This window comes from Phyllostomus discolor, chromosome 7 (genome assembly GCF_004126475.2).
Source record: "Phyllostomus discolor isolate MPI-MPIP mPhyDis1 chromosome 7, mPhyDis1.pri.v3, whole genome shotgun sequence".
In the NCBI taxonomy this organism is placed as follows: Eukaryota; Metazoa; Chordata; class Mammalia; order Chiroptera; family Phyllostomidae; genus Phyllostomus; species Phyllostomus discolor.
In genome coordinates, this window is record NC_040909.2 from 63,029,712 (window position 1) to 63,053,843 (window position 24,132).

At 38.5% G+C, this 24,132-nt stretch overlaps 1 protein-coding gene across 1 annotated transcript in view; it reads right to left on the minus strand.

Annotated features, from left to right (window-relative positions):
- Window positions 1-15,827: 15,827 nt before the first annotated feature.
- FRMD4B (FERM domain containing 4B) overlaps window positions 15,828-24,132 on the minus strand; it is a 196,586-nt gene continuing 188,281 nt past the window's right edge. The window contains 2 exon segments of the mRNA XM_028517963.2: window positions 15,828-17,351; window positions 21,298-21,430. Of these exon segments, the coding sequence (XP_028373764.1) occupies window positions 17,228-17,351; window positions 21,298-21,430 (257 nt within the window). The 3' untranslated portion in view covers window positions 15,828-17,227.

Sequence of the window (24,132 nt, forward strand, 5' to 3'; positions counted from 1 at the left end):
GCAGTTGGACTCCAGAACTGAGATAAAATATTCTGTTGTTTAAGTCACAGAGTCTGTGGTTCTTTCTTTACAGTAGCCCTAGTAAACTAAACAGTTATGTATATACTATGCAACTCCACAAGCACTTGCTGGACAAGAAGTTAGTTTAGATCCTAAATGGAACACATATTTAAATAAACATGGTCCCTGCTTTCTAAGAGCTCACAGGTGGAGGGTAAGCATAAGTGTGCGCATACACAAACACCAGTAATCCAGAAACTGGGGGATCATGTGAAGTGTTAAGCAGTACTCTGATAAGGATCCATTTGTCTCAAAGGGATATAGGAAAATTTTACTGGATAGGTGGGTATAAATTGGAAATTGAAATGGTTGTCCAAATCTTGCAATTTCCTAAAAATACATTGACATGATTTAATGATTCACTCTTATATAAATAAAACCTAATTCCTACTGGACTTCCAGTCAAGATGGTGACATAGGCAGACTCAGCTCACCTCTTCAAATAACCACATAAAATAATAGCTATAGAACAACCATCATTCAGAACTGTCAGAAATCAAGTTGCATGGAAGTTTGACAATTAAGGAATTAAAGAAAACACATTCATCCAGACTGGTAGGAGGGGCACACGACATGGAATGGACTGGCCCCTCACCCATGTGTCATGGATACAAATTCCAGAGGGATATCTAAGCAGCAAGGAGTCTCAGCCCCACACCAGGCCTCTCAGCCAGGGTTCCAGGGCCAGGAATATAAGTTCCCATAACTTCTGGTGGCAAAAACCAGCAGGGATTGAGTTGGTGGAAGAAACTTCTGGAGCCCCAAGCAATTCCTCTTAAAGAACCCACACATGGATTCACCTACTCAGACTCACTCCCTCTGAGCTCCAGCACTGGGGTAGCAGCTTAAAAGGCACCAGTGGTATACAGGGAGAAACTGAAGTGTCTGGCATCAAGGCAAGCAGAGACCATTGTCCCTTTTATAAAAGCTACAAAACCAGCAAGCTGGTGTCATATCTGACCCCATGAACCTCGATAATACTGTTTGACCTGCTTTGGAGATCCCCAGAGACTCCACCCCACCTAATTTATGGGCCTACCTGAGCTGCTTTTCCATATGAATGACTGGTCTTGGCTCAACATCCTAAATCCTCTGAAATAAGCAAAAATTGGCCTCAGTGAGCCCCAGGCCTGGCACTAGCAACAACCAGCCTAGATTCACAGATTGGCTTTGCCTGGGAATCTCCAAGCCCAGCACAAGTAGAAGTCATCTCAGATTGCTTTATTGTTCAAGCAAGGTGGGCAAAACACAGATCTGGGTTGACCTTGGCCAGCACCATCTGGGAAAACTCAGGGCTAGTGAACCCAGTGGTCAAGCACAGATCACAATGGAGCACCACCACCTTGCACCTGCACAGCAGATCCTCCATGGAGGGCGGAGTATGGAGGTAAGTGGTCATAGTGAATCTTTGCAGCTGATTGGCCTGGGTAAACCTCTCCCATTGATTTGCCAACAGCAACCAAGGCTCAACTACAAGAGGAGGGTGTACTTAGCCCACACAAGGGTGCACCTTGACTACCCAGCTTAGGTGAAAGGGGAAGCTGTGCCACTGGACCCTGCAGGACACCTATTACATTAGGCCACACTACCAAGACACGGAGTCAAAGCAGCTCTACCTAATGCATAGAAACAAACACAGGGAAGCTGCCACAATGAGGAGACAATCAAACATGGCCCAAATGAAAGAACTAATCAAAACTCCAGAAAAACAAAACAAAATAACTAAACAAAATGGAGATAAGCAAACTCTCTAATGTAGACTTTGAAACACTGGTTATAAGGATGCTCAAGAAACTTAGTGAAGGTCTCAACAGTATAAAGAAGGTTTAGTCAGAAACAAAGGATACACTAATTAAAATAGAGAACAATTTACAGGGAAACAACTGTAGAGCAGATGAAGCCAAGAATCAAATCATTGATGTGGAACATAAGGAAACAAAAAACAACCAATCAGAACAAGAAGAAAAAAGAACCCCCCCAAAATGAGCATAGTATAAGCAGCCTGTGGGACAATGTTAAGTGTTTCAACATTTGTATCATAGGGGGGGCAGAAGGAGAAGAGAAGCAGCAAGAAATTGGAAATCTATTTGGAAAAAACAATGAAAGAAAACTTTCTTATTTGACAAAGGAAATAGACATGCAAGTCCAAGCAGCACAGAGAATCCCAAACAAGATGGATGCAAAGAGGCCCACACCAAAACACATCATAATTAAAATGCCAAAGGTTAAAGGTAAAGAGAAAATGTTGAAAGCAACAAAAGAAGTTAGTTACCCACAGGGAATTCCCATAAGACTGTCAGCTGATTTCTCAAAAGATATTTTGCAGGCTAAAAGGGATATGCAAGAAATATTCAAAATCATGAAAAGCAGGGGCCTACTGTCAACATTGCTCTACCTAGGAAAGATATCATTTAGACTCAAAGGGCAGATAAAGAGCTTCCCAGACAAGAAAAAACTAAAGGAGTTCATCATCACCAAACCATTATTATATGAATGTTAAAGGGACTTATTTAAGAAAAAGAAGATCAAAACTATGAACAATAAAATAGCAAAAAATATAAATCTATCAAGAATTAATCTAAAAAATAAAATAAGCAAACAAGAAGAACAGAAACAGAATCATGGGTACAGAGAATGTTTTGCAGTTGGGAGGAAGGTATGGAGGAATAGCTAAAGAGGTGAGGGGATTAAGAAGTACAAATAGGTAGTTACAGAATAGCAATGGGGGTGTAAAGTGAAGTATAGGAAATGGAGTAGACAAAGAATTTATACGCATAAACCATGGACGTGAACAATAGGGAGAATTGCCTGTGGGAATGGGGTTCCTCAGTGGAGGTAGAACAGAGAGGGGAAAATCAGGACAACTGTATGAGCATAATCAATAAATTATAATTAAAAAATAAATCTTTTGCCCTGGATGGCATGGCTCAGTGAATTGAGTGCCAGCCTGCAAACCAAAGGGTTGCCAGTTCAATTCTCAGTCAGGGCACATGCCTGGGTTGCAGGCCAGGTCCCCATTTGGAGGTTCATGATGGGTAATGACACATTGATGTTTCTCTCCCTCTTTCTGTCTCCCTTCCCCTCTCTCTAAAATTAAATAATCTTAAAAAAGATACATCTTTTAGATAAGAAAAACCCCAATTCTTCAATAGTACTTAAAGTCAGATTAGCTTCGCTATATTTTCCCCTTCTCCATCTGCATGCAGCAGCATTGTTAAAAGAAATAATTGCTGACAATATATTTAATTTGCTTAGCTCTAAGGAGATAAAATTTGCTAATGTTTCAATTCTAGGTGGGCAACATCATTACCAGTATTTTTAAAAGCTGAATTTCATATGGTCTTAATCATTTTCTTTGCACTGTGAATGAAAGCAAATCTTTGGAATTCATAATATTGTTCTGCCAAAGAAATAATTTATGTTGCCCAGAGCTGGAGATCTCAAAATAATATTTGCAAGACATGCAACATGGAACATCTAAAGCATTTTCTTCATTTTAATCCAACTCGAGCTTGTAATATCTTGTCCCAGAGCATCTCAGGAATGGCCGAAAATGGGCTTTGGTAAAGCCAGATGAAGCTCAAACTGTCCCATTGCTTTTAAACCTAAAATACTAAGCCAGTTTTCTACATATTCTTTTGGCCCTTGTTACTCTGTTGAAGCCATTTTATTCCTGGTTTGTGCTTAGAACAGAAAAAGCAGGCTTAATCCAGTGGATCTGTTACATTTTGAAACGGTGAGCTTCCTTTACGAAATTGTCTGGTTGCCTTGGTGATGGGGCATGCAGGAGGATTGTCCTATAAAATAAAGAATGTGCATGTGATATGCACATACTAAAAATTACTCGTGTTTTCTCAACTTCAAGTTTAATTAAGTACTCTTCACTTTTATTTGGTAAATCTGGCAACTCTAAATACAGCACAAGTGTTAAATTACACCCTAGAGTGGAAGAAACTTAGTTTACATCATTTTGTGAATGTGAAGTATGAACGGAGAGAGAGGACAAGACTCAAACTTTAGAACCATTCCAATATGAGGATGATTTCTGGCCCTACACTTGTTGATGTGGCCCTGGGCAGTGTTTCTGAGCAGTTCCTCAGAGCTTCCTTTCATGTATCTATAAAATGGGTATACACAACATTTGCCTTCCCCAGTTGTTAGGATTGTGTCAGCACAGTGCAATCCAGTGACAAGCCATACTGGAGCCTGAGTCAACAGAAAAAAAAATAATACTAATCTACTCTTTACTTACATTTTTGACATTTTGTTCATCATTTATATCTTTTTGCATTTTAATATTTTAAGACTGCACTAAAACATTGTCAGCTGGGTTTCCTGGTGCCCTCTTACATTTTGTACCTGAGTAAATAAATAACCCATTCATTTCACCCCAATTCTAGCTCTGGTACTGAGTGTTAAATATTAATACTACTATTTTAATTTTGTTAATATATAATAGTAATTAAATATTATTAATAAAAACTCTTATATCCCCCATTTTCACAGGGTCACCTTAAGAACAATAATGACAACAGACATTTATAAGGGCTTACGGTGTCCCAGGCATTGTACTAACCTCAAGTGCATAGTTTTTATTGAATTTTATAATTCTGAGAGATTGTTACAATTGTTATTTCTATTTATAGAAAAGTGATACTTAAATAAATTTAAACAATTTCCCCAAGAAGACACAGCTAATAAATCAAGATGTCAACATTGGAAATTAGTTTTTTTTCTTGCGGAGTTCTTGCAACATTGTACACGTTTCAATTCAGTATCAGACCTCCTGCCTGCAATAACCAAAGTAGGCCTCTAGGTGACCTCATTGACCAATTTTGTAAATACCAAAATTCCAGGATCAGAGAAAATCACATTTTGGGAAAAAATGCTTTTCTCAACATTTTCTTCCAGAAGACCTTCCACACATCTGTGGATGTGTACAGAACAAACTGGGTCTGACCTAGAAGGTTTCTGGTGTGAAGAAAGGCTCTGTATTGAGCAGGGCCAATCTCCTTGGATGGTGAGCATGTAGCATGAATCCTCCTAATGTCAAGATAAAGACAGCCTTGTTCCGGCAAGATGGAGGAATAGGTGGACGCACCGTACCTCCTCACACAACCAAGATTAGAACAACAATAATTTACAGACAGAATAACACTCAGAACTGATAGAGGATTTATCTGGATGGAAGTTGGACAGCCAAGAAGTTGAAGTAGACCCGTCCATCCAGACTGGTAGGAGATGATGAGCCAGGCGGGCGCGGGGCGGGCACAGGGCTGGTGTGGGTTGGCGGTGCGCGGAGGTTGGGGAAAATTTGGCGCGAAATCGGCACGACAGCCATCGGGGGTGCAAGAATGCAGCAGTGATCCCTGAGTACCCAAGCTGCGGCTGGCGAACCCAGTGAGGCAGTGATTGTGGACCAGGGCAGAGCTCGCAGCCCAGGATCCCAGAGAAGGGTCTGAGCCCAGGAGAACGGAACTACTGCCGTTGTTCCCTCCCATCCCCGCCCCCACCCCCACCCCACCCCTGCCCCCACATATAACATCATAATCTAGTGACTGGGGTGCCCAGCCCCGGTGAACACCTAAGGCTCCGCCCCCCACCATAACAAGAGCGACCAGACCGAAAAAAGAAAAAAAAGGAGAGATAGGGAAAGATATAAGATATGTTTCCAACAGAACAGATCAGTCCCCCAGGACTCATCCTTTTGAGCGACTAAGAAATAGCCAATCTATCAGATGCACAGTTCAAAACACTGGTGATCAGAAAGCTCATGGAATTGGTTGATTTTGGGTGCAAATTAGATGAAAGGATGCAGGTTACCATAAAAGAGATGCAGGAAGATACATGGAGGAGAGCCAATAGTGAAGGGAAGGAAATTGGGTCTCAAAACAATACAGTGGACCAGAAGGAAGATAGAATCAACCAAGTAGAAAAGCATCATGAAATAAGAATTCAAAAAAACGAGGAGAAGCTTAAGAACATCAGGACACCTTTAAATATTCCAACATCCGAATTATAGGGGTACCAGAATGGGAAGGGGAAAAGCAACAAATTGAGCACGTATTTAAACAAATAATAAAGGAGAACTTCCTCAATCTGGCAAAGGGAACAGTCTTCCAAGAAATCCAAGAAGCTCAGACAGCCCCAAAAGAGTTGGACCCAAAAAGAAACACACCAAGGCACATCATAATTACATTAGCCAAGGTAAAAACGAAGGAGAGAATCCTAGAAGCAGCAAGAGATAAGGGGACAGTCACCTACAAAGGAGTTCCCATCAGACTGTCAGCTGATTTCTCCAAAGAGACCTTACAAGCAGAAGGGGCTGGGAAGAAATATTCCAAGTCATGAAAGACAAGGACCTACATCCCAGATTGCTCTATCCAGCAAAGCTCTCATTTAGAATGGAAGGGCAGATAAAGTGCTTCTCAGATAAGGTCAAGTTAAAGGAGTTCATCATCACCAAGCCCTTATTTTATGAAATGCTAAAGGGACTTATCTAAGAAAAGAAGATAAAGAAAAGACATGTATAGTAAAATGACAGCAAACTCACAATTATTAACAACCACACCTAAAGGAAAACCAAAGAAACTAAGTAAACAACTAGAACAGGAACAGAACCACAGAAATGGAGGGCACATGGAGGGCTGGCAGCAGGGAGGTGGGAGGAGGAGAGAGGGGGAAAAGGTATAGAGAATAAGTAGCATAGAATGTAGGTTGAAAATAGATAGGGGGAGGGCAAGAATAGTATGGGAAATGTAGAAGCTAAAGAACTCATAAGTATGACACATGGACATGAACTAAAAAGGGGGGGAACGTTGGTGGGAGAGGGGGTACAGGGTGGAGGGGAGAGAAGGGGGAAATGGGACAATTGTAATAGCATAATCAATAAAATATATTTAAAAAAAGAAAAAAAAAGATAAAGACAGCCTCAAGCATCTACTATTGTCCCACTTGCTCCCATGGGCAGAGGTCTGGCAAGTAAGGTTGGCAGGTATCTTGTGCCTATAGGACATGTTTCGTATTTATTGATTTTGTTTGGTGTCTCTTACTGATTTCTTTTTTTCAGGATGCCCTAAATGTCCTGTATTCGACTTTAAAAAAATTACAAAAAATTTAGTATTTGAGTTATTTTACAAATTTAACTGTACATACTGTATTTCATTTGCCAAATCTGGCCACTCTGCTGGCTGTCTTGCTTGCATTTTTAGGCATACGAGGCAGAGAGCAGCCCTTGAGCCAGCAGCAGGGCCAAGCCCAGGATAAAGCAAGTGAGGCAATCTGGATGGATGCCCATTTGAACACTCACTCTCAGGCTCTTGCAAGTGCACCTCACCCAAAGTCTCTGCCTTGCAGGAGAGCTCTGGCTGAAGTTTCAGGAACACACCTTAACTGGCTTGACTCCTTGGTGTAGCCTCCTTCCATAGTGAACCCCAGAGTGGCCAAAATTCATACTTTGCAAAACTTCTGTTTTATGCATTTGTGAATTGCAGTTCAGACCTGGTTCTCTTCTAGATATGTAACTTAGGTAAACTACCTCACCTTGCTGAGCTTTCCTTTGGAGTTAATGATTGCAAAGTTGCTCTAAGAGTTAAATAAGAAAAAAAAAATATTTCAAGTGCCCATGACATTGCCTGAGAAGTAATCAACCCTTGACAATGATAAGCTATTCCAATAGTGTTTTCATTTCAGTGTCTAAACTGTGCAAATCCTCAGCATCCCCACTTTCTAGATCCCGTTTAATACTCAACATCACTTACCAGCTTTTTCCCAGGAAATAACATATTATTGTTACAGAACACAAGGGGCCAAAGGGGGGCCTAAGACAATATACTATTACTGAAAGGAATCCCCCAGGTTCGTTATATCCTCCACCAGAGGAAAGATGTCTCTCAATGCCAGAGATTCGTGAAAAGGAAAGGAAATGTTTATTTAATACTGTACAAACTTAAGTAGTGACCTAATGTCTTCATCAAAATCCCAAAGTCCCTTAAAACACCAACAAACATACACAGCCCTTCCTTCCCCCTTTTCTCAGTCTGGGGTACTGTATCTCAGGAAAAGAAATAGAAGTCTGAGGCTCAGGCAGCCCCCGGTTCTTCCCAGTAATCCAGCTCAACTGGTAGGCCTCCCTCGGTTCCTGGCACCATCAGCTGTGTCGCCGGGATCTCTGCTAAAGCCAGGTGGTGGTCCCCCCTTCTAAATCTGTGGGGGTCCCCATCCTGGCAAAGCCGAGTGTCTCTCCTTTTTATTGCCACAGCCGAGTGGTCCTTTCTGCACAATGGCTGCGGGAGTCTCCACTCTGCCAAAGCCACGTGATTCTTCCCTCAATGGCTGCCGAGTCTGGGTTTAAATCCCGAGCCAATTTTCCTCTGCAGCCCCATTTCCAACTCCTCTCACCATTGGCTACACTTGCTAGCCCTCTCATATCCTTGCAGCTTCACTGGGCTGCCATCGTGAGTCTGGGCAGGTGTGGCCCCATGCCATGGAGCCAATCTTCTCCAAGCTCCCACATAGGCACTGTAACTCAGGGGACCTGCCCCCCAGTTTCATCTTGGTGGGGAAGTTACTTCCATTCCCCTAGCTCAGAGCATGGCCACAGCTATTTAACATACCTATGTAGCCAGTTAAAGGCTATAGATATGTTAAATGACCACACCAGAGGTTAGCTACAAAGCTGTTGCTTTGTGAAACAGCTCTCAATGGCACTGCTCCATGTGTCTCTTCCCCCAACCCACACCTGTGCGGGGAGGGATGAGGACATCCTAATATTCCTGGAAACCTTGAGTTCTGGACCCCATTCCAAATCCCTATTTGGGGACCCCCTCTTGGCTGCACCTTGTTACATTATGAAGCATGTGTCAGGGACTAGCTGGTTGCTAAGCTGTTTATGTGCATTACCTTGTTCAGCCCACAAAATACCTTTGTGTAATATATACTGGAGAGGAAACCAAGGCCCAGGGAGCTTAGAAAACTTATACTAGTTAATACAACCAGTAGTCATTGAGAAGGCTGGGGTTAATTCTGAACCTGGCAGCCTGTCTCCAGGTCGCCCTGACTTCAAAGTCCACACATTTAACCACTGCTTTAAAAGGGTGGTAGTGTCTGCCCAGACACCCACTATCAGCTCTCAGAAAGGCTCCTTCCCTGGTAATTGAAGGGCTTGGGGAATGCTCTTCCCAGTCTGGCCTGAGGGTATCCCTAATGAGAGCTTTCTCACTCTGGCTTCCCATTCTTTGATCTCTTTTCCTTATAGAGCCATTTTCTTCTGAAAATGAGAGGAGGACACCATAAAGAATGGTTTTCGGGGGGAAAAGTTTAGTGTTTGTGTTGGGAGGGGCCAGGGGTGGAAAGCTGCACTACTACTAGTCTAATCTTGAATCAGGAGTCTTTTGAAAGCACAATCCTCAAATGGCTTGGCTCTTTTCTCCACCCTTTTTGCAAAGGTAATTCAAGCCTAGTTAGCTGTTAACTGGCCCTTCATTAGGTATATCTTCCAGCTATTCCATGTTCAGAAGTGTCTGAATTGTTGAATTTGCAGCCTGAGAATGCGCAGAGGCAAGCGGACTGTAAGTTGCTTTTTCCCTGGTCACTTTCACCTTGCCAATCTGATTTCCCACCCACCCTAGGCCTCCCCTCCCTCTCCCTCCCTCCCTTGGCTGACACTTTTGTTTGCTTCTTCCCTTTCCTTTTCATTTTCTTTGATTTCCATTTAAGAGGTGCTAGGTGAGCAATTGCTTTTTATGATGTCATGGTTAATAAAAGCATGAAATTTGGAATCAGACAGACATAGGTTTGACTATTAGCTTTACAATTTACTGCAAGTTCATGTTACTGAGGCCATGGTGACCTTTTGATTTTCTCTCTTTATATACTTTTCTGGGAAAAGGACCACCTCTGGTACTCAGTTGTAGGAAGAATTAAATGAAGTGATGTGCAACAGCACAGAGCCCCACTGTCAGAATATGGTGAGAGTTCAACAATGGTGCCCACCTTTCTTTCTTATTCCCTGTATTTCTTTACTTCTAGAATAATCTTTTCTATTCTTATAGTTTCTAGAACTGGCTAGCTTTAGGGCCTTGGTGAATGTCATAATGCCATTCTCTTAGCCCTGAGAGAGCTTCTTTTCCATTTTGCTTAGCTGGATCCTCTCTTACCTATCCTGAAGTCTATGCTTAAGCATCACCACCTCAAGGGGTCCCATGTGTCCCACCACTCCAGGTGTTATCCACATCTTCTTTCTTCTCTCACCACTCTTGGCTTTCAAAGGACTAATGATCATTTTAAATTATTTAAATTGTTCACTTTTGTTTCTCCTTCATTGGGCTGTCAGCTTCAGGGAAGCATTCTATCTTCACTGCCTAGGAAGGACAGTGACTGACTGATACATAGTTGGTTCCAATTATCAGTTGAATATACAATTTTTTAAAATGACATGCAATCTTCCCCTCATCCTCAGAAAATAATTGTCTCCTTCACTTTCCCTTTCCTCCTTCTAAAACTGAGAATTCTCTGCTTCAAACACTAGAAAACAACACATGGAGTTGGATCTAACAAACATCTTTTCCTACATAAGTCACCCAGGGCTTTTCAGTGGGGTCACGTTGGGCCCAATACCTATTTGCTATGGGGGGACATCCCATGACTTGCAGTATGGTTAATGTCCCTGGTTCCTAAATGCCAGTAATAATTCTCTCCAAATCACTGGGAGATTCCAAAACACAGCAACACACTTCCAAATGCCCAGAGACAGTGGTATAGCCCTAGTGAAAATCACACACCTTTTTAACCTTGGGTGGTTCATGAGTGTTACAAACACTTAAGAAGAGATAATTTTCTAAAACTCTGAAGTCAAGTCAACTTTCACCTGATCCTAGTCCCAGTACAGTTTTTTAATCAAGGCTTCTGATATTCAAAAGCAAAAAGAAATGGAGAAAATGTGTTTTTATGTGTGTTAATGTTAAGAATCAGGTAATTATTGCCAAAATTAATCTTGGTGCATGTTTCTTGTTCTCTTTTGCAGGGAAGACTCTTTCAATGAATCACCAAAGGTAGAAGAGGATGAAAGTGTTGTAAGGTATTTTTGGCAATGAGTTCAGATTATAATGGGAGATTGATCTTAGATTCACACTTTCCAAAGGGAATCAAAATGTAAAGCTTACAGCACATACATTAATAGAGCTGAATTCCGAGAGGACTGCTTAAGGAATTGGGAAAAGAGCCTATAAACTTCTTATTATCATACTGCCCTGAGCAATCAGAAATGGGGATGGATCAACAGATATTTTCAGGGCTGCTGATCAATATTTAGTTTATTATGGCTGTCATTGTAACACATAGATTTATTGGTGTGAGACATTCTATTGATGAGAAAACAATTTAAGAAATGTTCTTCATCCCCTGATAAGTTCACAAAGTGATAAATAATGTGGCCTAGTGAGCAACCACCCAAGCCTAGGTAATATCCTAGATAATGGTTATCTTTATCTGGTTTGGACTGAGGCTTTGCAACTCTGTTAAATGGAAGCAAATTAGGTCCATTATATTCAGAAAGTAATAAGCAAGAAAAGCTGAGTTTAGCATGTATTCACCCAAATTTTCATTAATATATTTCTAATTTTCAAATTCTTTATCTGTAAATGAAGATAATAGCACTATATTCCTCATTGAGCTGTTGTAGGGAGTAAATGAAAAATAACTTGTAAAGCACTTAAGCACAGTGGTCTGGCACACACTGAATTATAATTAACAAATGCTAACTCACTTCTGCAGGACCTACTTTTCTTTTTTCTACCCCAGAGTTGCATAAGGATGGGGGTGGAGAGAAAGCAGAATGGTAGGAAAGACCTATGGGAATTCAGAAGAGAGATTTACACACTTTGAGCTGGAAGATGACTTAGTTTTACACCATCTTCTTTGCACCACAAGGTGGACTCTATGTGTGTGTTAGGACCTTTCTCTTTGGAAACAGATTGTACCTCCATGCCCTGTGAGATAACGGGACTAGTGACTTGCCTTATTAAAAAGCGTGGATAATAGCACCTCCTCTGATATAGCCCCAGGTCAGTGCTACTCAAAGGGTTGTCTAGCAATTTTGTTACTGAACCTTGGGACAAGGTAAGTATAGAAATTGAGGGTCAGCATTTGAAACCTGGCAGAGTAATTTTATGTCAAATGAGTCTACCAATAAATAGAAGTGTATATTTTTGTATGTTCAGTTCTCCTATTTAGCAATTTATTTCTTAAAAATAACTTTTTTACCTTAGTAATTCACCTTTATTTTAAAAAACTATAGACCTGCAATGGTTGAAAATTTTAAGAATTGGTCTTTCATCACTGATAGTTTGAGAAGCACTACTCTAGAAAATAAACCAAACTTTTTATTGAAGAAAGTTATTATTCTAATTATTAATTATTAAGTACTGACATTTGAGGGAAAATTCTTTAGTTTGAACTTTTTTTTCCTAAGAACAGGCCAAATTACTAATTTAAAACAATTCTGGAATTATGCATAATAGTAAGCCTTTATAAATATTAGAAAGAATTTTGAAGAATTTACTTAAATATAGAAAAAATTAAGATACAAGAAAGGTGAAGCAATTTTTAAATCCACCTTGTAAAACATAACACAAACTTTTATGAGGTAAGATATATATCTATATCTATCTATATATATATAGATATATAGATAGATATATAGATAGATAGATACAGAGTGAGGCCAAAGATGTGTTAGGTGGAAAAAAAGTTATAATACTGTACTCGTTATATGCTACTGCATTTTAAACAAAAATATTACATGTGTGGAAAAAAATCTAAAGTAGTATACAATAAATTGTTGTATCTGATAACATTTAGCTTATAGGGCACAATTATGTTTTTATTTTATATATTTGCTTTGTGTTGGCATTTAAAATTTTTACCATGAGTATATTTGTAATAAAAAAGGAAATTCACATGTCAAATAACTTACCTCTGTCACTTTTGGTTATTAATAAACCTAATAATAATAAAATGATTGAGAAATATTTTTCACACAGCAGGCCCACTCTGCTTTTACTTCTACACCTTTTTTCCCCCATTTAGGAGCCAGGTTGTATTTGTTTTTTAAAAGTACGCTTGAAATTCTGAGGATATACCATTTCTTGAATAAGAAAATTCATTCCAGAGACTTTCAGCCAAGATGGAGGCGTAGGTAGATACACTGTGACTCCTCACACAACCAAAAGAAGGACAACAATAAGTTTAAAAACAAAACAACCAGAACTGACAGAAAATTGAACTGTATGGAAGTGCTACAACCAAGGAGTTAAAGAAGAAATATTCATCCAGACCAGTAGGAGGGGCAGACACAGGCAGCTGGGCAGAGAGGACTTGCAGCAAAGCGGCAGCTGGAGGACCCGGTAAAGCAGTGGATTGTGGCCTGGACGGTCCCATATTCACGTGCAGATAAACCAGGAGGAACAACTGGGGAGTGAGACAGACTATGCAACCAGAGTTTCAGTACCCGGAAATAAAGCCACAAACCTCTGATTGAAAACACCTGTTGGGGGTTGAGCCAGTGGGAGAAACTCCCAGCCTCACAGGAGTTTGTTGGAGAGACTCACAGGGTCCTAGAACATACACAAACACACCCACATAGGAATCAGCACCAGAAGGGCCCAATTTGCTGGTGGGAAGTGGGGGACATAACTGAAAGCCAGCAGAGAGTGGAGCAAGCGCCATTGTTTCCTCTAGGATCCATTCCCTACATACAGCATCGCAATGCAGCAATGTGGGTTTCACCACTCAGGTGAACACCTAAGGCTCCACACCTCACTATGTAACAGGCGCATCAAGACAAAAAAAAGTGGCCCAAATGAAAGAAAAGATCAAAGCTCTAGAAAAATACAACTAAACGACAAAGAAATAGCCAATCTATCAGATGCACAGTTCAAAACACTGGTAATCAGGATGCACACAGAATTGGTCGAATATGGTCACAAATTAGATGAAAAAATGAAGGCTATGCTAAGTGAAGTAAAGGAAAACGTACAGGGGTACCAACAGTGATGGGAAGGAAACTGGGATTCAAATCAACAATGTGAACTGGAAGGAGGAAAGAAACATTCAACCAGAACATGAGAAACAAGAATTCAAAAAAATGAGGAGAGGCTTAGGATCCTCTAGACATCTTTAAACATTCCAACATCTGAATCGTACGGGTACCAGAAGGAGGAGAGGAAAGCAAGAAATTGAAAACTTATTTGAACAAATAATGAAGGAGAACTTTCCCAATCTGTCAAAGGAAATAGACTTCTAGGAAGTCCAGGAAGCTCAGAGAGTCCCAACAAGTTGGACCCAAGGAGGAACACACCAGGCACATCATAATTACATTACCCAAGATTAAAGAGAAGGAGAGAATCTTAAAAGCAGCAAGAGAAAAGGAAATAGTTACCTAAAAAGGAATGCCCATAAGACTGTCAGCTGATTTCTCAAAAGAGAACTTACAGGCAAGAAGGGGCTGGAAAAAAGTATTCCAAGTCATGAAATGCAAGGACCTACATCCAAGATTACTCTATCCAGCAAAGCTATCACTTAGAATGGAAAGGCAGATAAAGTGCTTCCCAGATAAGGTCAAGTTAAAGGAGTTCACCCTCACCCTTATTATATGAAATGTTAAAGGGACTTATCTAAGAAAAAGGAGATAAAAATATGAACAGTAAAATGACAACAAACTCACAGTTATTAACAAATGAACCTAAAAAATCAAAAACAAACTAAGCAAACAACTAGAACAGGAACAGAATCACAGAAATGGAGATCACATGGAAGGTTATCAGTGGAGAGTGGGATGGGGAGAGCGGGGGCAGGGGAAGGTACAGGGAATAAGTAGCATAAATGGTAGGTTAGAAGATAGACAGGGGGAGGTTAAGAATAGTATAGGAAATGCAGAAGCCAAAGAACTTATATGTATGACCCATGGACATGAACTAAAGGGGGGGAATGTGGGTGGGGAGAGGGTGTGCAGGGCGGAGGGGAATAACGGGAGGGGAATGGGACAACTGTAATAGCATGATCAATAAAATATATTTAAACAAATAAAATAAAATAGAAAATTCATTCCCATGTGAGGTACTTGCTGGGAAATATTAAGATCTTCCTACATTTCATTTCCAATGCTCCTTTCCCCCATTGCAGGATAAAAAGATGTCAGGTGAAATATTTTCCTGAATTTAAAAGACCTGTCTTCTAGTCAGAAAAACTAGGATGAATCACACGTTACAAAATAAACAACATTTGCAAGATTAGAAAGCCTAAAAATTCACATCAGTGAGGCAATAAACTATTGTATTCCATCAATTTTAAGACAAGTTATTGTAAGACACAGCATTATTTTATGCATCACTAAGAAAGAAAAAACACTGCCAAGTCAACTAGAAAATGCCATCAATCAAAGGATCACCCTGATTTCAGATACATAAATATAAAACACTTGCATCTTGAAAATAACTCATGTAATACTATATAACTAAGAATCTACAACCTTGTCCAACATGATTACTTGATGTAGAGTACCTTAAACTGCTTTTTATGAACCCTCAACATAAATGGAGGAACACAGAAACATTTTCAGTAGCACACTTTTAGTTTATTGACCTACATAAAAAAATAGGTCTTGAAAAGTCAGAACAGTAAAAGAATATGCAAAAGGGCATTTCTGTTTCTAGAAGGCTACACAAATATGCAAAAGGACTAAGTTATTTTTTTTGCATGTCCTTTTTTTGGTTCCAATTTTTTTTCTCCCAGACTTCATTTTTAATGATACAAATGACTAAGGACCAGTTTAACAAATCAACTTTATGTATATAAACATGGTTTGGAATACAGATAGGAAATGTCCCAAAACAGTTGTGTAGAAACTTCTCTAGTTACAATATAAACAAAAAACCTGTATAAAAGGGGGGAAGGAGCACCTTTTATGGAACTTTGAAGCAGAGGAAAGATGACAAAAAAGATGGAAATAATTGTTTAAAAAAATTCAACCATGAACTACAGCTAATTAGTTCTTCCATGGAAAGTATGAGGTAGTTTTAGCCTCATAATTAAATCTACTGCAGCTTGGAGGGTTTTTTTTCTTGTAACCAACTAATCTTGTTTTTGTCACTTGGTGACTTAGAACTACCTGTGGAATCCTGACAATATGCTTATTTTCCAGTGGTCACCATTTTAAGGCACACAAATCATCTAAAATGATGTAGGTGTTTTTCCTTGATTTTGTTTGGATTCTTTCCCTAACACCTTAAAATACTTTTTCAAATTCTTGATTAGAAAACTTTCCATATCAAGTTTGCCACAAGTTTGCCATTTCAAATGACAGCCAAGTTAGAGAGTTAAGAGCCTGAATAACAAGAGCTCATCATACCACTGGCATAGAAAGAAAAATGGAGCTCAATGATACTGTACCTCAGAAAATTCCCCAAGCAGAGTTTGTCATTTATTCAGTGGGCTGTTTCATTTTCCCCAATTTGCTACCATAAAGTTTGTTACAGGATGTTGTGGCAATAAGTCTTTCTAGAACCAATTTCACGGTGCTTATGAAAATCATCACTCTTTATAAAATCCTAAAAACATTTACACTCATTCAGAACTTCATGAAAATCCAGCTTTTCTTCAAGTAATTTTCCAATACTGTCTAAGTTGTTCATGTCCGTGTAGAAATAGCATCATTCTTTGTCAGCTCACAAATCCAAACTTTCTGATGGTTGAAAGTTCTGGCTTCCCTCCCTTCATCATTCTGAATTGGGCTCTGAAATTTCCCACCCCTTTTTTTTTTCTTGGAGATCCTGAAAGCACTTTTCACAGTTTTGAGGTTTGCCTTCCACAATGTTTATTCCTTAAAAAGTGTTTGCTATTGATAAAGATTAAGTCCTCCCTTGGCAATGGTTCAACATGTGGTCTGACCTTTTGCTCTGTTAGGTTAGTGTCCAGACTTTGAAAGGTAGGTTGTCCTGCAGGGGCTTTGTGCAGCTTAGTGTGGGATTCACTTCTGGGCAATGTGAGTCCTCGCTTCAACCTCTGATGTCTTTAGGTTCAAAAGCCAAACAGCCTTCTGGGAAGACGAACACATTTTGCAAGGCACACTAGTGTGAGAAAGCAGTGCTTGGTCAAGAGGTCCTGCTGCAGTTCAGACTAATGTTCCAGGCTTTGAATCTTCATGCCAAAAGAGCCTCTGCTCACTACTTTCCTGGCTGTCTGGTTCCAACGGGTTTCCATCCGTACTGTCCAGTTGACTGTTCTCTGTGTATTGTCTATTAAAGGAAAACGAGAAAGTTACTACCTGTGGTCATTTAGTTCCCAGAGTACAAAATTACTACACTCAAAAGAAATTAGTAGAAAACACTGTTAATAAAATTATCCAAAACTTGGAAATAAGGCAATGGATGACTGTAGTTCTTCCAAAATCATCCTGGAGCATTGTCTAACAGGCCCATGCAGGAGTATTTGATTCTCTGACTTATATTTACTGTTACTTTGGACCCAGATTATGTTAAATTAGACGTTAATTTAAGAATTTTTTGTTTTTGCTTTTGGTCTGAAAGAATACAAATAATTTTTATCAAGTAAGAGAGATCATGGTTATAGTTGTATTTCCTAGTAGGACATAAACTGGTTTTGTATCTAATCAAGTAATCTTGCTCTAGCATTTTTGCTTTCAGTGGGTTGAATATATTCTCTTGAATTCTCTTGGAACAGCTTTACCATTCTGCTACTTCTCTCATTAATAACTTGCTGTTTTTTAACCATGTATAATGTGCACTTTTTGCCCAAATTTTGAGGGAATTATAAGGATGTGCATTATATGTGGGTATACTGATTACATACTATGGGTATAATTTAATAATCCTGTGTAGACTATGCACAAAAACATGGGTGCACATTATACATGGCAAAATATGGTAAATAAATCTTGACACATGCTCATTTTCCATTTATGTGAGAGTCATATTTTTAACTCTTTAAAAGGTATTTTCGACAGCCATATTTTAAGTATTCTTCTAATTAAAGGAATATACCAGATGTTTTCCTCACAGGCAAAGGAATATATTAAGAGGGAGGCAGGGGCAACCTTGGGACATATTTTAGATCCCTAGGGTTTATGGTTCAAGTATAAATTGGAAACAGCATCATATATAAAAAATCATAGACATATTTAGATGGTATATCCAAATGAGAACGTTCTATTACACAAAACATTCCAAATAAGTGAAACTTCATTCTTGTAGTAGCAGGTTAGAAAAGATTAGGTAGTTAGTAGATTTCCTTTTATCTTAAACTTTAATGCCTTTTAGTGAGGGTAATAAAAGCTTTGGAAGAAGAGCTTTGGAAATAACCACTATGTGAATCTGGGTACTTAGTGTTTTCATCTAATATAAAAACAAAGTCAGATTTCCACAAATTCACACATCAGTCAGAGCAAGCAGAACTCTTTGCTATGCAAGAAGCAACACACAGGTTTGAGTGACTGTACTTACTACAGCTGGCTACACCTAGCAAAAGAAAATTTAAAACTGATCTCATTTCTGGAAACACAACTGCTCTCTGGGACAGAAGCCCATCATTTTGTCTAGTGATGGGTAGGGAGAGATAAGGAAGAGGAAGGGAAATGGAAAACAGGGAGTGAAAGAAAAATGTTATTTGAAAACACAATTTCTGGCAGCAATGCCAAGACTTTGACTATATTATATACTAGGTAGCACAAGAGACTTTTAACATTTCTAATTTTGGAAAGTTTACATTGCTGACAATTATACCATATTATACTAAGAAATCAAATTTTAAACAAAATTTGTTGCTTTCTGTAGTATCAAGACCTGGACACTTTGGGGGAAAAATCTTTAAATAATATGCACTTCATTTATATTGATCTAATCACTGATTTATTGCTAAGCACTTCAAATCTTTAATTTGAGAAGATCTGAAGTCTTTTATCTTTATCTTGAAACCAAATTCTCTTATTTAAAAAATTATGTTTTTATCAATAACAACATGAAACTATAGGGCAAAATTTCTAAAGCTTTATGGATGACTATTATTATACTTGCCTTGTTAATAGGTCAAGTTAAATTGATCAAACTGTATCATAATTTTAAAAAATATCCTAAATGGACAGATGAATGAAAATAAGCAGTCCCATAACTCTGGCTGAGGTGATAAACTGGAAAATTTTTCTGGAAAGCAAGAGTTTTAAAAATTATACTTTTTTGTTTAATCATTTAAGTCTACTAATTAGAATATATCCTAGGAAAATAATCTGGAATTCAGACAAATACTTTGTACAAAAAATGTTATTAACAGCATCATTACTTACAATAAAAAAAGAATGAAAATCCAAAAATCATTCAAATTCAAAATATGGGTTAAATAAAGTATGGTGTATTTATTAATGGCATATCATATTCGGTCACATAAAATAGGTTTAAAGAGTTTTAAAAAATATGGGAATATGTTTATGTTATAATATTAAAAACTGGGATGTAGAATTTTATATATAATAAAAAATATATAATTATATAAAATATCATTATGACTGTGTTAAAAATGGGCAGAGAAGAATTGGGGGAGGGCCAAAATGTTAATAACTGCTATCTCTAGATGGTGAAATTATGGGTAAATTATTTTCTACTTATTTATCTTCATTACTTTCTTAATTTTACACAATGAGCTCATATTATGTGTATGTACACACACACACAATAGGGAACTTTAAATAGTTCTAATTTCCTGTACATTGTTCCCCTTAGACATCAGACTATCCTATCAATCCATCTTAGGCTGGCTGAGATAGGTGCATAGACTCACTAGAAACAGATGTTCCCTAAAAATATTTAGCACTTCCTGAATCTACTGAGTGTGGTGTTAAGGATACTATTGGAACTGTCTTATACACTGAATGTTTTATATCATTTCTGATTCAAAAAAGGAATTTAAAATTATACGAACATGAAAACTATTTGCACATGTATTATACAAAATAAATAGAACTGAACTGAACTGAAAAAAATTCATCACAATGAATTCAGCACAATTGATTTGAGCCAAAATCAATTTGGTTCTTGCTCCTCACTCATTCTCAAGCTTCATTTATAGAAATCCAAGCTATGTCACATCCTCTGAAGTACATTTTCATTAACATTCTACTTTGAGTACACCCTTTGTTGAGGTAAGACAATTGGACTAATATTTCAAGCCAATAAAAACTCCTGCTGAATATGGAGAGGAAAAACTAAGGTTTTGGGGGTGAATATGTCCAATTTGCTTGTAACTGAGTGCTTTAGAGAAAGTAACCTTTCAAAAGGTTAAAAAGACCTTTATAATTAGAGTCTGTGTAAGTTGCCTATGCCTGAAGCATCGGATTTAAAGAAAGCAAAATGAATTTTCTAAATCGCCCCAGAAAATATTCTACTTTTTGCCACCATAGGTGTGGATTGTATGCTGTGGGAAAGTGATAGGGAGATATGACCTCCTCAAACTTAACTTCTGTGTAATACGAATAACTGAAAAATATGTAATTCAGACTTTGCAATCTTTTGAAAATCACATTTGAACAAACTGTCTTATATGTTTCCTCTAAATGTTTACAAAGAATTACTTTTTACAAATAGGACAGCTGGCTGTGTCTGTTGCTTCTTAATAAACACAGGGTGAGATACAAAAAGGCAGCAAATTGTTTGAAATCCAGCCCACCAACTGTCTATGAGGAATCTTGGTATGAGCAGCCTTTTTCTGGAGCAGATATTTTTCCTGCAAGGTTCCAGAAGAGTCTAAATAGATATATCAATGATACAGTTTTAGTACTACAGTTACCAATGAAAACAAAACCTTCAGACACAGAATTTAATGTACAGAACTCTAAGAACAGGGTAACATTTGAATAAGCTAGATTTGAGGGGTCCACAAAGTTTCCTTACAGGGCTAGGTATGAGTGTATCTGGTTGGCCATATGGTCTCTGTCACAACTACTCTGCTCTTCCCTCTTAATGCAAAAATGGTCATAGATAATATGAAATGAATGAGTATGGCTATTTTCCAGTAAAACTTTATTTATAAAAACCAGGTGACAGCTGGTTTTCAACCATAGGCTAGAGTTTGCCAACCCTTGAGCTAGATTATTTAGAATTCAGAAAATAAAATAGGATTCCTGGATTCTTTTGACCATGAACAGACTACTAGAATTTTTGAGAATTGCTTCCTTACCTGCCTGGAGAGGGCAAAGGATTATAGATGTTGCCATAGCAGCTGGTGTAAGAAGGATGTGCCAGGGTCTCGTATTCAGAAAACCCTACTGTTATCTGGGTCCTCCAGTTCCCAGAAGCATTTGTAGAAGACACTAGAAATAAAAATGGGAAAATAGACAAAATTAGTGGTAATATTTAAAGTGAAAGTATTTAGGCTACATGTACCTTGTAATCAGCTGTGTGCAAAACAGAAATTAAGAGACAATGTTTGTAATCAACAAAGTTCCTATTCCAGTTTGGTCACTTATTGGCCATGTGACTTTGGGCAAATAGCTTATCTTCTTTAAATCTCAGTTTCTTCATCTAAAAAGTGGGGATAATAATATAAATATATTTTATAGAGATAATATCAGGATTAAATAAGGTAATGTATGAGAATATTTAGTACTGTTCCTGGCACAGAGTAGACTCAATAAATGATAACTATTATTAATGGAAAGAAGGTTAATTAAAAGACATTCTATTAAAAACAAAATATGAAAAGCAAGCCAGAAAAAAAACCCTGATATATTAAGAGAATCCTCCCATTTGGCCTACATTGGCTGGTGCATAAGGCTTCAGTTGTCTGGGTAAGGTAATAACTGAGTTTCCTGAAAGCCATTTGAGAAAGCATTCTGTAAGTTGAGTTGTTGAGATTTGACTGTTTCTCAGCCAAAGGCAACATCAAACACTAGTAGAATCAAGGCATTTTTTTCCTTCATAAAAAGATAGAGAGGTGGTGAAGGTAACTAATATTGGAAGGATTTCAGGAAGAATAGATTTATTTCTCCTGAGGTACTTGTCTGAAATAAGACAAGGATATAATCTGGGAGCAAAGCCCAGGGGATGATTCATCACTGGGCATTTGTTGTCCTCTCTCTAAACCAGTTCTGCTCCACACCTAGGATGCACAGGTGAACACAGTGCCATCTGGTCATCTAAGACTCAAATAACCATCACTATTCATGGGTCCTTGCAGCCGACCTCCATTTCTGTTCCTGGCAGCTAACCCCCTCCTCTTCTCTCTCATATCCACAAAGCACTTGTGACCTGTATGGGACAAACACATTTCAAAACCCTGGATACCACCAGGTTTTTGACACAAAGATGCAATAGTCTCACTTGAGCTTCAAGAATGTTTCACTGCTATCAGTCAGGGCTGTAAGGCTTGATGGTTAAGATGTCAGAGTTGTGACTGAATTCCCATTCCACTTACTAGCTTTGGGGCTTGGGCAGGCTTATTTATACTCTCTAAGCCAGAAATGCCTCGGCTGCACAATTAGGATAATAATAATAAACATAACAACACTTACCATATAGAACTGTTGCATACACTAAATGGGATAGTGCAGGTAAAGTGCTGAGTGTGCTGTGTGGCACATGGTAAGATACTAATAAATGGAAGCTGTCATTACTATTAAAACTGAGTCACTGAGAGGCTTTAGGTGGCTTGGAGGAAATACAAAACCCCTTACTAATTTGGCAAATAATCGGGAACTTATCTCTGAATGAGAATGAGCCATGGCTGTTGTAATACATTTCAATAGCTATAAAATATAAACAGGAACAAGGAAATTTTCTAAAGCAATTTTGGGAGCACTGATTCCATCTCTCTCATTCCTTAGAAAATGGTGCCTTTTGGTCTGTGGGGCCAAATCCTGCAGGTATCAGTAAGGCTCACATGGGGTCCAAATGAGGACATGTTAACTCTTCTCACCTTTGCTGCAGAACTGAGCCAACTGCTAGGCATGTTGATGGTTCTGGGTCACACCTGATTCTCCCTGGCCTCACTATTTAAGGAGGCATTACCCTCCACTCTGATGACCACACACAAACATCTCACAGCCCTCTTTGCTTGGTTCTTTCTTTGTAGCACTCTGTCCAGGTTTGGTTTCTATCAGTTTTCTCATGAGATGCCTTGAACTTGAGGAGTAAGAAAGATATTCTCTAGAATGGAGTGATACGTAACAAGAAATAATTACAGAAGACTTCCTGTTAGATGTGGTAATAGATGGGAAAGTACTAGTGGAAGTCCAAAGTCCTGCACAAACAGAAGAGAACTCAAACCCAAACAGAATCACCATAGAAATGCCTCTGGTCATCAAGCTTATGAAACTTTTAAAGGTACAGTTTTCACTGACTAATTACACCATGAATTAGGAATTCCTGTGCATGTCTTACTAAAGAGTCATGCTTGAAGGAGGGGGCAAGACTCACACTCTCAGGTTTTCATGCTGTTCAAGAATCTATTCATTTTTTAGAAGCTTTAAAATTGCTGAATTTTCATACATTCCTCTGGCTGCTAACTAAAGTGGGAGCTCATCAAGGCATGGAACTGTTTCAACATTGGCTTGTTGTTTACTGAGTAAATTAAACCAGGGACTAACTCTTAATATCCATTTCTCTATTTCATGAATGTGGCATAGCTGTAGAGGATTCAGTAAGTTCATCACTGAACTTACTGTTCACTGCTAGTAAGTCCTAGCAGAGTTAGGGGACAAAGTCAATGCACAAAGGGGACACTAATCAAAACTACCTCTGAAAATCTCTTAAATCAACTGTAAACTAGACTATATATGATTATCAAGTTGAATCAAGACATGCAAAATTATTTAAACAGTGTCAGAAACAGTACTTAATAATGCCAGCTTCTATTACAATTATGAAAATCTGTATGCAGGTACCAGAGTATTTGAAACACACTGATGAAACTCTTGGTGGTACACAGGGAAAGAAGTATAATTGTTTTCTTCCTACCTGAAGGGTTTGGTCTGTTCTTTTAATATATAAAACCTCAATGACCTGAACACATTTA